The 13,558-nt window shown below is 47.0% G+C and overlaps 1 protein-coding gene across 3 annotated transcripts in view; it reads right to left on the reverse strand.

Moving 5' to 3' along the window:
* Nucleotides 1-5,107: 5,107 nt before the first annotated feature.
* Nucleotides 5,108-13,558, reverse strand: part of CYTH1 (cytohesin 1) — an 86,949-nt gene continuing 78,498 nt past the window's right edge. For 2 of the 3 annotated variants that reach the window (XM_029599140.1, XM_029599141.1), the window contains exons 10-13: nt 12,382-12,460; nt 11,414-11,485; nt 10,768-10,922; nt 5,108-5,678 (exon numbers count right to left, since the gene is read on the reverse strand). In XM_029599140.1, coding sequence (XP_029455000.1) covers nt 5,600-5,678; nt 10,768-10,922; nt 11,414-11,485; nt 12,382-12,460 — 385 coding nt within the window. In that variant the 3' untranslated portion in view covers nt 5,108-5,599. The remainder of the gene's footprint in view (nt 5,679-10,767; nt 10,923-11,413; nt 11,486-12,381; nt 12,461-13,558) is intronic. The other variant, XM_029599139.1, reaches the window with a different exon arrangement.

Consider the following 13,558-nt stretch of genomic DNA (forward strand, 5'->3'; position numbering starts at 1 on the left):
GACCAGTGAGGCCTCACGGTCATAGGACGCGGCTACGCGTTGGATTTTGCTCACACCCCAGCGGACAAGTTCCTGGTCTCGCCTTGCAAGGCTCCCGAGAAGAAGGCGGCGGTGCGCGACACCACCCAACGCTTAGAAGGCTTGGGAGCTATTTCTCCAGTCCCGGTCAGCCAACACGGCAAGGGCCGTTACTCCATCTACTTCATCGTCCCAAGGAAGGACGGCGCGTCCAGACCCATTCTGGATCTCAAGGGGTGAACCGATGCCTTCGGATTCCTCACTTCACAATGGAGGCGATTCGTTCAGTCATCTCCTCGGTAAGGCCCGGCGAGTTTCTAGCCTCCCTGGATCTCACGGAGGCATATCTTCACATAGGCATTCATCCATCGGTCCAACGCTTCCTCAGGTTCTGCGTTCTAGGGCGGCATTACCAGTTCCGAGCGCTCCAGTTCAGGCTCGCGATGGCCCCACGTACATTCTCGAAGGTGATGGTCGTGGTGGCGGCGCAGCTGCGCCGAGAAGGTCTCTGCGCCGAGAAGGTCTCCTGGTCCATCCTTACCTGGACGATTGGTTGATTCGGGCAAAGTCCGAGGATCAGTGTCGGATGGCGGTAGCCAGGGCCTTCCACCTTCTGCAGTCCCTAGGATGGGGGGTCAACTACAGCAAGAGTCATCTGACACCCACGCGGACCTTGGAATATCTGGGAGCTCTTTTCGACACGAAGCAGGGCAAGGTGTTCCTGTCACACGAACGGAGGTGCAAACTGCAAGCTCAAGTACATCGCTTATTGTCTCTCCGCCAACCGCGGGTCTGCGACTACCTTACGGTCCCAGGGTCTATGGCTTCAACGCTGGCACTGGTTCCCTGGGCATTCGCTCATCTGCGTCCATTACAGTCATCCTTACTATCCCGCTGGAAGCCGGTCTCTGAGGAATTCCATCTACCGCTTCCACTCAAGGGACACGCGAGGTCCAGCCTGCTCTGCCTGGGGAGCTCGGTCCAAGGCCTATGGTCCGTGTCGCAAGCCCAGTGGTCTATCAATCGCCTAGAGACCAGAGCGCGCCTAGAGACCAGAGCGCGCCTAGAGACCAGAGCGGTCCGTCTGGCCCTGCAAGCCTTTCTGCCGTTGCTGCGGGGGAAGGCAGTTCGAGCGTTGTCGGACAATGCGACCACAGTGGCATACATCAAACGCCAGGGCGGACCAAGGAGCCCCCAGGTGGTGGAGGTGGCTCAGCGCTTGATGGCCTGGTCAGAGCTACATCTCAGCAACATAGCAGCGTCTCACATTGCGGGAGTCGACAACGTGCAGGCGGATTTTCTCAGCCGTCATCGTCTGGATCCCGGAGAGTGGGAGTTGGGGGACGAAGCTTTCTGCTCATTGCAAAACGTGGGGGGTGCCCCACATGGATCTGATGGCCACGTGGCACAACGCGAAGGCCCCGCGATTTTACAATCGATGTCGAGAACGGGGGGCAGAAGGCGTCGATGCGTTGGTGCTTCCCTGGCCGACGGATGTGCTGTTCTACGTGTTTCCCCCGTGGCCGATGATCGGCATGATTCTACGGCGCATAGAATTGCACCCGGCCAAGGTCGTCTTGGTGGCACCGGAGTGGCCGCGCCGGCCGTGGTTTGCAGACCTCGCCCAGCTGGCGGTAACGGCGCCCCTTCGGTTTCATGGAATGGCGGGCCTGCTCCATCAGGGCCCCGTCGGGCATATGTCCGTGTCTGGGTGGTCTTTGAGGTCTGGTGCGTGCAGCGTGGGGTGGTCTCCACTTCGGCTTCCGTCTCCGACATTCTGGCGTTCCTCCAGGCTGGTCTGGCCAAAGGCCTGGCGTGCAGTTCCCTTCGGGTTCAAGTGGCAGCGCTCGGTTGTTTGCGGGGTACGGTCCGTGGTACGTCCCTTGCGTTCCACCCGGACATTGCTCGCTTCCTCCGGGGTGCCAAACGCCTTCGTCCTCCCTTGCGTCTTCCTTGTCCGGCTTGGAACCTCAACTGGGTTCTTGTCCGGCTTGGAACCTCAACTGGGTTCTCTCCTCCCTATGCACGGCGCCTATTGAGCTTTTGAAACGCGCGACTCTTACGGATCTCACTCTTAAGACGGCGTTCTTGGTAGCGATCGCCTCAGCGCGGCGTGTTTCCGAGTTGCAGGCCCGGTCCTGTAGTGAACCCCTTTTGCGTGTTTCCGATTCCGGAGTTTCTTTGCGCACAGTTGTTTCTTTGCGCACAGTTCCTTCCTTCCTACCGAAAGTGGTGTCGTCTTGTCGTATGAATCAATCAGTGGAACTGCCCGCTTTGGCGGCCGGGGAGTTCTCTGTTCCGGAAGCGAGAGAATTGCGGACGCTTGACGTGCGGAGGTCCCTCCTCCGATATCTGGGGGTCAGTAATCCGTTTCGGGTCACAGATCATCTGTTTGTCCTGTTCTCTGGTCCTAAGAAAGGGGCCGCAGCGTCTCGCACAACGATCGCCCGGTGGCTTAAGGAGGCCATTGCTTCAGCGGTGGCTTAAGGCGGCCATTGCTTCGGCGTACTGGGTGCGGGGAAAACCGCTTCCCGTGGGCCGGAGGGCTCACTCGACTCGTGCGCAGGCGGCATCGTGAGCGGAGGCTTCTCCGGTATCGCTCAAGAGATTTGCAGGGCGGCTACCTGGAAGTCGTTGCATACCTTTATCAGGCAGTACGGGGGATGTCCGGGCTACCGACCCCGGAGGATTTGGAGAGAGGGTACTCCGAGCGGGACTCTCTGCTTCCCACCCTCGGTAATTTAGCTCTGGTACATCCCAGGTGTCCTGGACTGATCCTGGTACGTACAGGGAAAGGAAAATTAGTTTCTTACCTGATAATTTTCGTTCCTGTAGTACCAAGGATCAGTCCAGGATCCCGCCCGCAGTGCTACGCTGAAGTAATGGAGAGTCCGCTCTTTGTTCTGAATTCTTCTGTTCCGCTTGTTAACTCTCTTGGTTGGAGAGTCTGTTTCCAGGAGGGGTGTTTTCCCCGTTCTATTAGCGGTTTCTAGCTAGCTTAGTTCTCTGGTTGTGTTCTACTTTGACATTACGTATGACTGAGGGGCTGTGACTGGCACAGGGGCATATATGCTCCGCCCACAAGTTTTAGTCTGTCTCCATCTACTGGTGCGGAGTCACAACCCAGGTGTCCTGGACTGATCCTTGGTACTACAGGAACGAAAATTATCAGGTAAGAAACTAATTTTCCTATATTAAGTCAGAAGGTGCACAGAAAAGCAGATTTTACTGTTTTTCTGTGTACTTTCCTGGTGCTGGAAGAAATTAGCGCCGACCTTTGGGTCGGCGCTAATTTCTGAAAATAAAATGTGCGGCTTGGCTGCACATTTTACTTTCTGTATCCCACGCGCATACCTAATAGGGCCATCAACTTGCATTTGCATGTTGAGGGCGCTATTAGGTGCCGCGGGTTGGACGCGCGTCTTCCTCCCCTTACTGAATAAGGGGTAAGGGAAAACGTGCATCCAAGAGGAGACTAACAGTGCGCTCCGTCGGAGCGCACTATACTGTATCGGCCTGAAAATCAGTAAATGCCATAGAAAGAGTCGGAGACGCTCCAAGCCTAAAAAGGGTGTGTGAGTGGGTGTATTAGGTTAGAGGAGGGAGACAGAATTCAGTGAATCTCTTTAAACTTTCACTGATACCCTGATTATTGCCCTTAGCATATAGGGGGCAATAAATAACTGCCTGTACTGGTGCAAAACCCCGCATGTAGTTTTTTGGGTTTTTTTTTCCTCATGGGGTATGGATCAATAATTAAAGCAAATTGCTTTGATTATTGTCCCGGAAGAAAGTATCTGGCAGATTTGCACCTGCTCTTTCTGTAGATATTTTCCCTTGGAAATAAATACATGCAGATCTGACATATGTCATCTACATGTGCCATTTCCTTCCCCAACCTAAACATGCTCTCAGGAACACTGCCAGACAATGTGGGGAAATAACCCATTTCCACAGGAAAAAATCGAAATGGCTTAGATTGTCCTCGTAATGAAAAAAGCAGGTTCCTAGTACGGTTCTAGATCAGGAGGTGAATAATCAGAGGGAGGATGCTGGACCGGCATGGTCTGATTTCTGTAAAGCATAGGGAGACAGAGATCTGTGGCATCTCTCACCCGCCACCCTCCTCCATATTGTACACGTTAAATAATCCTGAGAAAGAGGAAGAGAGCTGGGGGGAGAGACTTTACTGCACATGAACCAAAAAATAAAATCTTAAATCACAGATTGGAACACTAGAACATAAATGGCAAAGTGCACAGATACGATTAGACATTTGGCCTTTGCTTCCTGATTCTTGGGTTCTTACCATTGTGATCATGAATCACTAAATCCTGTCACTGTGTCCTTGGGCCAAATTCCCATATATTAGGGGGTAAGGGGGATGTGGAAGGTTATGAATACAGTTTTTCATCCCCTCTAGATGCAGTTATAGTAACTATGGTGAGGCTGGAGGTAACTGGACTCTTAGTAGGTTGGGCGATGTCTCACAAGGACCTACCCAAAAGATGTAGCGCGTGAGCTCTGGAGACGTCACGACCTGTTCTTCAGATGCAAGTTACCAGAGCATTTGTTTTATGGGGGTCCCATAAATGATGTCACCACCATCTAAGACATCAGCCCTTAAGCATAACTACAAATATAAGAAAAACCTATAAAAAGTGCAGGTGCTCCTTTCCCCAATAATACTGGAAAGCTGTATACCAAAGCAGGTGCTGCTCCTCAGTAGCATTAGTCCAAGGCTGATGAAGGGACACTTTATATTACCTGTCCCCCATCTATGGAATCTCCATCAGCGGCCACTATACCATCAGACAGGAGAGAAAATAAAATCCACACCAAAGACGCAGCACTGCCACCAGCACCCATCTGCTCTCCTTCGCCCTGGCCAGCAGGGATCCTGTAACATAAAACCCTTTGTGTATATAAACTATACAGAACATAACCAGGCACAGGAGCCGGCAGCAATACTGAGTGAAGAAAGCACCCCTCTGCTCAGCATTGCACCCCACAGTTTTGCAAGAAGAATGCTATTAAATTGGTGCACCTAGCACAGCTGGCACTGAGCAAGGGGCACTTTTACCACAAATAATTCCTGGGTGAAAGTAATTCCTTTTTTTTTTTTTTTTTTTGGCTGTTTCAGACTCACAGCCCAAAAAATGGACAGGGAGTCTTCAAGACATTTGGACCTCTAGTCTCTTTAAATTAAAAATATATCTTATCTATGTACATGTCTTGGGCTCCTCCTTCCCAAAATATTCTATATGCTAGGCTTATAGAGATACTGCTGGATCTTGTCCCAGAGTTTTCAGAGTTCTCGGCTCAAGGCTCTTAGTTTGCTGACGAAGATCACGAGTACTTGCTGGATGCTTCAGAGGTAATGCTGTTCAGAATCCTCTGCCAACATACTGTCAAGTCCTAGCCCCCAACTCCTACCCCTTCAAAGGGGGAAAAAAAAAAACTTGCAAAAGCTTAAAGCAAATCCCTGGGAATTGTTGAGATGTTAACAATTCCTGGATTCCCCCAGCCTACCCAGTGAAGGAGAAGATTGGGGGAGCTGGGAATTGGCAAACAGCAAGTGTTAATGTCGCTTTGTCGATGACACCTTCTTCTTCCGGGCAGCCAGCATCTCATAGAAAGGATCCCGGCTGATAGCTGCTCTACAACCCAAGCAGAGAAAAAAAAAAAAAGGTCATCAAAAAGAAAAGCAGTTAGAAAGCTATTGCATTTCAAAAATTTCTAACCCAACCCTCAAGAGGTGCCTTCCCCATCAGTCTCATCTCATCCTACTCCAGAGACTGTCCATTCCAATCCCTACATGTAGCTATACACAATTTCCCATAGGAAATAATGGGTTCCCTGCAATGGTTTAACCCTCGAATATCAGAAAAAGAGAAATGTGCCTATTTCCTTTATCTACTGCCTCACCACCAACCAAACTTGATCTCTGGTGTTACCTTTGCTTCCTCACAACTAAAAATTCTCTTTGAGGCCCTTAGGATTTTGTTTACTGTTTTTGCCTCCACCATATCTCTTAGGAGATTGCTCCATGTATTCACGACCCATTTCTGGGAAGGGCAAGGAAGTATTTATCTGCTTCTGAAAAGGCTAACCTCTTGTGCACTTATTTAACCCACCTCTTCTCCAGAGGTCACACATTTATAAGATTCATAATTTATTTATGAACATTTGATATTCCGTCTTTTCTCAAAGTTGGTCTCAAGGCAGATTATAATAAATTTAAAATGAAGAGAGGCATTAGAACAGCTTACAGTCAAATCAGAATTTGAAATTAATGTAGCACTAGGATCCAGCAAAGGAGAACCCATTTGTGAATAGTATCAAGACTCATGCATGTCTCTGTTGTGTATAATACAGTCCCTCGTCAGGCATTCAAGGAAGTTGGGCCAAAGATGTGGGTCTTAGGGGAAGGCCTGGCTGAAAAAGCCATGCCTTAGCTGTTATTCAGAACTTAAAGTAGCATAGCTCCAGCCTCAGGGTTAGTGGTACTTTGTTCCAAATGTTTGGTGCGAAACAACAAAGCACAGAGTCTCATGCAAGACAATCTGACAGCAGTCAACAGAGGAGAGAAAGGAGTCATTTCTGCAGACCAGAGTTTCCTTAAGGGTACATAAGGGTAGAGAAGTTGAGAGAGGTATTCAGTGGCCTGTTTATTCAAGCATTTGAAGACAAAGCAGAGTGTTTTAAATGTTATTCTGCTTTTCTACTGGGAGCCAGTAAAATTGATGAAGAATAGGCTTGACATGATCAATTGCTTTTGCATCTATCAACATTCTCAATGCAGTACTTTGCAGGAGGTGAAGGTGCTTCAAACTGTATTATGAGATGACACTGTTTAGGGAATTGCAGTAATCGATTCGGTTGGTGACTAGCACATGGATTACAGTATCAAGATTGTGTTTATCAAGGAAATTGCACAGTTGGTGGATCTGATGCAGATACATGAAGGATGATCTTACTACTTTTGAAATGTGTGGTTTCATTGTGAGGGTTTGGTCAAGTTTTTTGAACTGACCTTTTCCACTGAAACGGAAGCTATACTAAAGAAAATGAAACCAGCATGACATCCTTCTGACACTATCCCCACTAAATCTCTCCTGTCCATCCCCAGTATAATAGCAAAACCCATCGCTGATATCGTTAACTGTTCCCTCTCTCTGGGAAATGTACCTGGCCCTCTTAAGCAAGCCACCGTCAAACCCCTACTCAAAAAACCTAATTTCGACCCTAATGACCCCGCTAATTTCTGACCCATCTCAAACCTACCCTTCCTAGCTAAAGTACTTGAAAAAGTAGTCAACACCCAGCTTTCCGACCTCCTTGAAAAACATATCATCCTCTTCCCATCACAATTCCGCTTCTGCAGATTTTTCAACACTGAGATTCTCCTAATCTCTCTCACTGACACCATTCTTAAAGGTTTCGACAAAGGTCATTCATACTTACTCACCCTACTTGACATTTCCTCTGCCTTTGACACTGTAAACCACAACATACTCCTAACCCGTCTCAAGGAAATTGGAATATACGGAACCCCTCTCCACTGGTTTAACTCTTATCTTACCAATAGACTTTACAAGGTCAAAATAGACAACTTTGAATCTAAACCTATACACCTCTCCAGGGGTGTTCCCCAAGGCTCCTCACGCTCCTCTATCCTCTTCAATATCTATCTTCTACCTCTCTGCCAACTACTCTCTGATCTTGACCTCACGTACTTTATTTATGCGGATGACGTACAAATACTCATCCCCATTACTGACTCTAGCCATCACCCTTAAAACTTGGGAAAACATCAACAGCCTCCTCACCAGCCTGAATCTTGCCCTTAACACTTCCAAAATGGAACTGATTATCATCTCTCCTCCTCATAACCCCTTAACTGCCCCGCCCTAAGCCATTACATTTTCACAGCGAGTGTGAGACCTTGGTGTCATTATAATCACCTCAACCTTAAAAGATTTATTGACTCGACGATGAAAGAATGCTATTTTAAGCTTAACACTTTGAAAAAACTCAGACCACTCCTCCACTCTAATGACTTCCGCACTGTACTACAAGCCACTATCCTCTCCAAAATAGATTATTGTAACTCCCTACTCCTCGGTCTATCCAAAGCCACTATTAAACTTCTACAAATGCTTCAAAACTCCGCTGCCAGAATTCTCACTAACACTCGCAAAATAGACCATATCACCTCCATCCTCAGAGATCTTCACTGGCTCCCGATCTCCCACTGCATAATCTACAAAACACTCACCATCTCACATAAAACCCTTCACAACCAGAACATGCGCTGGTTGAATGATTCCATACAATTCCACACCGCTAACAGACCAACCAGATCTTCTTATAAAGGCACTCTATACACCCCTTCACCTAAGCTATCCCACCTTAACACCACGAAAGAACGCACTCTATCCATTGCAGACCCTTATGCCTGGAATACCATGCCTCCCGATCTCAGACAAGAGCAATGTACTCAGAAATTTAAGAAAAAACTCAACATGGCTCTTTAAAAAGGCCTTCGCTTAACCAGTTCTTACTCATCCCCAACACTTATCGCACAATCCAGTATCCTCTCCCTTTCCATCGTATATGCCCTTATCATTGTTGTTTGCCCCTCCCACCGCTTATGCTCACTCCATTCCTTTGTAACTGCTCAATTGACTTCTCCATCTTCTATGTCCCCCTAATACCATGTGATCATATTGTTATCTTTTGCGTTCACCATATATATCTTGAAACGCCTCTATTGTTATGTTACTGGGTTTACCATATATCTTGTAACGCCTCTATTGTTTGTTACTTCATTTACCATATATCTTGTAATGCCTCTATTGTTTTGTTACTGCGTTTACCATATATCTTGAAAGGCCTGTATTTCCTTAAATCCTTTGTTTTCAACCGCCCTAGTTTCATGTAACTTCTTTTCCTGTTAACAATGTTCGTTGTAAACCAACATGATGTACCTACGAAATGTCAGTAAACAAAAATCCTTAAATAAATAAAGTTGAAGTCCTATGCTTTGTACTGACTCCTTAGGATGTAAGGTGGTATCTGCTAGCAAGGGAAACAATTGTAGGGGGTGACCTTGGTGGCTGAGTCAGAGGAGTTCTGATTTAGGTAGGTTTAGTCTGAGTTTGTATTTGCCAAGCTATTGGGCTACTGAAGTAAGACAATTATTGAGCTTGGTAATAGATGAAGTTTAGTCAGATCCCATTTTGATGCAGAGTTGGAGGTCATCCACAAATAAATGGCACTTGGTACTGAAGGACTCGATGAGGACGCAAATAGAGCACATGTAGATGTTGAAAAGTGTTGAGGAGAGGATCGAGCCCTGAGGCACTACACAGGTGAGCTCTTTAGGGCAGGATGGTTTGTTAGCTCATGTAACCAATTGTATTCTGTTGGCAAGAAATGATTCAAACCACTTTACAGCAGTGCCATCAATGCCACTGCTTTTTAGGTGCTGGATCAGAAGATAGTGATCAACCATACTGAAGGTGGCCAAGAGATCAAGTAGGACAATGAAGGAGTTACCACCTTGATCTACATGGAGATGGACACTGTTTGTGATGGCCAACAAGACCAAATCCATTCCTTGGCTTTTCCTGAACCTGGATTGATACTGGGCTAAGATACTGTACTCCTCTGGGGATAAGAGTTGGTGATAAACTACTTTTTCCACCACATTGGATAAGAAGGGAAGGCTGAAGACTGTGCAATAGTTGTCAATTATTTTAGGATCAGTGCCAGGTTTTTTGTAGGATGCATTTGGTAACAGAACAAGCTGGGTAGCAAGTCTTAAGTTTAGACTAACATGATCTAGACCAGCAGGCTAGATTATGTTTCAAGTTGTAGGTGAATCTTGGAGGAACTGGATCTAATAGGCTCATGGTCTGACTCATTCTCTGGAGGATCTTTACCACTTTTAGTGACGTGATTGCAGCTCTTGAACATTTTGGTAGCCCTCCTTTATCTATAGCTCTCCGAAAATGTGGTTTCCAGAACTGGACATAATACTCCAGATGAGGTCTCAAAGAATTTGGACAGAGGCATTGCCATTTCTTTGTTCATGCTGGCTATATTTCATTCCATGTCCCCGAGCAACTTAAGGTTATCAAATGTGATCACACTCCCAGACTTCTCCTGTTCAGTGATAACCAGCATATCAGTTGCACCATGTGCTGCTCGCCTAAGGACAAGTTTCTGTGCTCCAAATACATGACTTTATACATTCTGGCATAAGTCTCAGCTGACACTCTCCTCTATACCTCAAGCTTTCTTAAATGTCCTTTTTCTTTACTTCCTCTGGGGTGTCAGCCTGCTACAAATCTCAGTTATCTGCAAAAAGACCTTTACAGTTAGCTCTTCTGCATCATTTGTGGTCACTCTGAATAGAAAGACCATGACCGATTCCCTGAGGCACCTGCTGATCACCTTCTCCTCAGGAGAAAGGTAATTTACCACTGCTTTCTGTTGCCCATCATGCCACCAGCTGTTAACCCCATATCCCACTTCAAGGCTTACCCCTGAGCTGCTTGGCTTATCTATAATCTGCCTGTGTGGTACAATATCAAAATCCAACTATACCACATCCAGTGCTTTCCCCTGGTCACCCAGTCATAGAAAACTCTCGCCATCCTGCCAGCACTTCACTGAGCTCCCATGATCTATCTACAGTTCCATTCACTAGGTTAAATATAACATTTTATTACCACTTACTTTATGCATTTTATCCACTCCTCTTTCTCCTCGGGGGTGGGAGCAGAAATACGGTACACTGTGTGGTTCCCCTCTACCACCCGTCCATCGGCCTCTGTCTTACAGGCTTTGATCACCTGATCCTTATTATCTGGGATGTACAATTCAAAGCAGTTCTGCGACGGAGAAAGAAAAGAGAAAACTGTATCAAGAGCCAGCAAAACTATCTCAAAGCCAAGTGGTGCCTCCCCACCCCAATGCACATACATAGAGCAAGGCTGGGTATGCTTCTCCCCTATCCCTGGCTCCCTCACACACAGCAAAGGCTAGGCCCTGCCTCCTCCACTCTACTCCCCCAGAGTGGCCTCCACTGAGATTCAGGCAGCTGGAAAGGTTTACCTTGGACAGAAGGAGATAGAAGGGTAGAGGGCAGCTGCCTATATAACTTATACATTAAGGGGGCAATTTTCAGACTGTCCGCTTTGAGTAAAGTCCGTGAGTACTTTTTACCTGCAAAATCTGTGTTTACTTTCTCTTTAAAACTTGTCATGTGTACATAGTACCTGCAGATTATTGGAACTGTTCTTTTTTTTTTTTTTTTTTTTTTTTTTTTTTTTTAACACTACAGGGGCAAGAGGAGCAGAGAAAATTTGACACAAATGCTCACTGGCTTTTTGGAGTCTTCCACCTCTCTGATGCTCAGGTTTTCAAGTGGGATTATTCCCCGAGGCTCCTTATCCTGGGAGTACACAAAGGCACATTAGCACACACGATTCTACATACACACAGACTAAAACAAACAATCTGCAGGGTACCATATTAAAAGGGAAAACAAAAACTTAATAAACTAAAAATATAAGAACTTTGGACACTCAGATTACACATAAAGCTAGTATAATCATATGTCCCAAAATGTTCAGAGAAATAGTAGCCCAAACTAGGGATCTGAATATCGTTCGAAAAGTTTAAACTACTAAAATTAAAATGGTTAAATGTTAAGTGGAAGTCACAGGGACAGGATGCCCCCAGGATGTGCCTGCACTGACCAACAGTGTCCCTGCCTGTTCCAACATGGCCGTGACCATGGGAGCTGCGCAGCCTGCCGGAAAAGGGCAACCCCGGAAGTGCCAAAGTCAGCTGAGGGCCCGGCTCACGCCTGCCTGTCCTTGCAGCAGATAGCACCAACTAATATTAGATGGTTACATGAACTGCACAGTAAGATTTTTCTTATCAATTAACATTTAATATCCCTTGGTCTAACCCATATGAATATGAGCAGTATACACAGTATAAGTTATCTACCCTCTGTCAAGGGTAGATAACTTATCTCTTCCAGCAGGGCAGAAGCGTAACAGAATATAGTGATCTATTTACAAAGGATTTCTTCTGCACCTCTATCCCTGCACACACTGCTCCCCATGCATCCAGGGTCAGCCCCCTCTCCTCCCCCACCCCTGCTCTCATGAATTCATGTTCAGCACCCCCCCCTTGTAACCCCATCACTGCACACACTGCTGCTCTCATACATCCAAGCTCAGCACCCTCCCCCCCCACACACAGCCTCCTGAAGTATCCAATCCCTCTGTGCTCCCTGTGGTGTCTCCAGCAGGGCGGCGCTGTGATCCTGCCACTCACTGTGGTGTATTCAAAGTAGTAAAGGCAATTATCTGTCAAAATGAACCAACGTCTCTTCCAGGTCTTTACTCGGCCACCTGCAGAGCAAAGAGAGTCAAGTTCCACGAGACAAGAAACAGAATTTACTTCTAATGCAGACAAAAAGGAGATCCAGGGATTGGGCAGGGGGCACTGCAGAATGAACGAGATTGGGGAGTAAGAAGAACTGTGGGAGAATGGGGGGAAGCAAAGAGAGAAATGGGAGTAGGGGGGTGCTGCAGTGAGAGGAAAAGGAGGGGAGGGACAATAGTACAGGAATTATATAGCAAACATCTTCACATGATTTCTCAAAGTCAAACACTATAGCTCAAGCATCCCAGGAAGAGGCAGAAGCAAGCAGAATCTGTCCAAATTAGGGTCTCCCTGGGAATGGGGCAATGGGAGAGCTGGGAGGGCTGTGGCAGGGCTAGGAGTTATAGCTGGAAGAGTCTGACAGCAGCAGGCAGAGCGACTGAACGGCATCAAGGAAGCAGCAACAAAGCAACAAAACAAGTGAGGAGGAGAAGAGGGGTCTTCAGGAGGTGCAAATAGGATATCAGCACCACCATATTACACCCAAGGACCATCTACACAGTAAATTCCCAGAGGGCCAAAAAATTGTTTAACTTTCCAGACAGGAAAAAAAAAACCAAAAAACTGTAACAGATGCAAACCCTTTGGGATGAATGCTATAAATTCATAGCCAGTAAGCTCTGGGACAGAGTGACCCCACCCAGACACCTCCTACTTCTCTGCAATCAGTGCAACCAAAGATGCCAGCTTCAGAACCAGGTACTGTAAAAACCCTTCATTACCCTCCACATTTCCAACTGTCATCTAGCTCCGAAGAACAGATTCAGTCTGAGCAAAGGCTCCTAACCCCACCTATTCTGGGATACCCCCAAAATCCCTCCAGGGGAGCGAGTCCCCATGCCTACTCCCACAGCTTGGTTGGTGTAGCCCAGGGTCGGAACAGCAGGGGCTTTCTTCAGAGAGGAATCCAGAGTCAAGAGTGAACAAGAGACCACGAATTACACCCCATTGAAGCAACAAGTATGGTTACCAGCAAAACACAGTGCAAACACACTGGTATTCTCACTGCAGAGAAAGAAAAGCTAACAAGGAGCAGACAGACAAACTGAAAGGCTGGACAACAGTC

The sequence above is a fragment of the Rhinatrema bivittatum genome, chromosome 4 (assembly GCF_901001135.1).
Source record: "Rhinatrema bivittatum chromosome 4, aRhiBiv1.1, whole genome shotgun sequence".
Taxonomy (NCBI): Eukaryota; Metazoa; Chordata; class Amphibia; order Gymnophiona; family Rhinatrematidae; genus Rhinatrema; species Rhinatrema bivittatum.